At 32.4% G+C, this 1,613-nt stretch overlaps 1 protein-coding gene across 3 annotated transcripts in view; it reads left to right on the plus strand.

Annotated features, from left to right (window-relative positions):
* Nucleotides 1-1,613, plus strand: part of LOC106462546 (laminin subunit beta-1-like) — a 127,033-nt gene that overhangs the window by 111,971 nt on the left and 13,449 nt on the right. For all 3 annotated transcript variants that reach the window (XM_013922482.2, XM_013922483.2, XM_022389847.1), the window contains 2 exons: nt 188-351; nt 690-831. In XM_013922482.2, coding sequence (XP_013777936.1) covers nt 188-351; nt 690-831 — 306 coding nt within the window. The remainder of the gene's footprint in view (nt 1-187; nt 352-689; nt 832-1,613) is intronic.

Raw genomic sequence — 1,613 nt, forward strand, 5'->3', positions numbered from 1 at the left:
CCAGGTAGTGTTGTTAGATAACTCTAATGTACTATCAAGTTCAACATATTCACCAGCCCAGTAAATAGTTTGACCAGGTAGTGTTGATAGAGCTGGTGAATATGTTGAACTTGATAGTACATTAGAGTTACCAGTAAATAGTTTGATTGGGTAACTTTGTTAGAACTATCACTTACTCTTTATCCAGTGTCTGGGCCTGAAGATTTCTCTCCAACCAGATCAGATCACAAAGTTAGCCCAGCAAATTAATGACACCATCAAGAGTCTAACAGACATTGATGCCATCCTGAGTGCTACAGAAGGTGGTCTACATCTTGCTAAAGGCCTTAAGGAAAGAGCTGACCAAGCAAAGTATGTTTGGTGGTATAGAATAATATATAAAGATAGATAAACAATATCAATAATGACAATTATTACATGATTTTATATAATTTATACAGTAATTAAAACTATGTGTATGTACATCGTGATGAGATCTATTTGAACTTCTCAATTTATTGGTACACATCAGGTAAATATGAAATCCACATAACAATGTTTGTATGGAACTTTGGCTGAAAGTTATGACATAATCAGACAGACAACCTCAGCTTGATCAACTTCTATTCTCAGGGTCATATTTTAGCAATAAAGATTAAAATGTGTTTATGTTTCAGTTGAGACAAAACTTTAACATCGTTTTTATTTAGGATCAATGCAGATAGCATTTTGGGTAATGCTCAATTAGTACAGCAGCTGTTAGATGAAGCTAAAGAAGCCCAAGACAGAGCTAAAGCAGCCATTGACATTGCAAAAGGAGACATTGGAGCTGCTGAAGTGGATTTTGCTCAGGTAAGTTAACCCCAGTGTAAGTTTTACTGAAATCAAGATCTTCAGTTAACCATAATCAGGTTTTATAGCATTAATGGAATTGTGTTTCACTTGTAAATGGTTCTATTGTAATTATATCTACATCACCTTTTAGTTCATTCTAATGTAATTGCAATTACATACTGTTTTAGATGATTTTGGTGTAAATATATATCTATATGCTCTTTCCAATAACGTTTGTTTAATTACATTTACGAACTCTTTCAGTTGACTTTGGTATAGTTATCTTTCAGTTAAAAGTATTCTTTCTGTCTAACTTCCTTACTTGTTTCAGGATCTTAAGTTCATTCATGGGCTGGAAGGTTCTTCAGACAGGGGATATTTTTAAGTAGAAGCCTCACTGAAACATTCAAGAAGTAAATATAATCACCTGGAAGTAAAATGTTATCGAATTATTCTAACATTTAACATGACAGAAAAACTTACTCTTTTTATTTCCTCTCAGATTTAGTATAACTATTTTCAGTTGTTTGATATAATTATTATATTTTATTTGATAATTTCCCAGTTACATTCCCTTTTAAGTTACTAAATGCATATACATTGTATTTTCTTGGTTTTGGTATCTTTACCCTGAAATAAGTGGGACTAATATGATTGTGGTGTAAGTATGTGCTGTTGTAGTTATGGTTAAAATAAGCATTAGTAAGTATATGCTGTTTTAGTATTAACATAGCATAATATTTTGGGACAACATGGGACCTATTGGTCCATCTCAGCTGTTTCATCCTCAAAACTAAATT

Source organism: Limulus polyphemus, unplaced genomic scaffold (assembly GCF_000517525.1).
Source record: "Limulus polyphemus unplaced genomic scaffold, Limulus_polyphemus-2.1.2 Scaffold1195, whole genome shotgun sequence".
Lineage (NCBI taxonomy): Eukaryota > Metazoa > Arthropoda > Merostomata > Xiphosura > Limulidae > Limulus > Limulus polyphemus.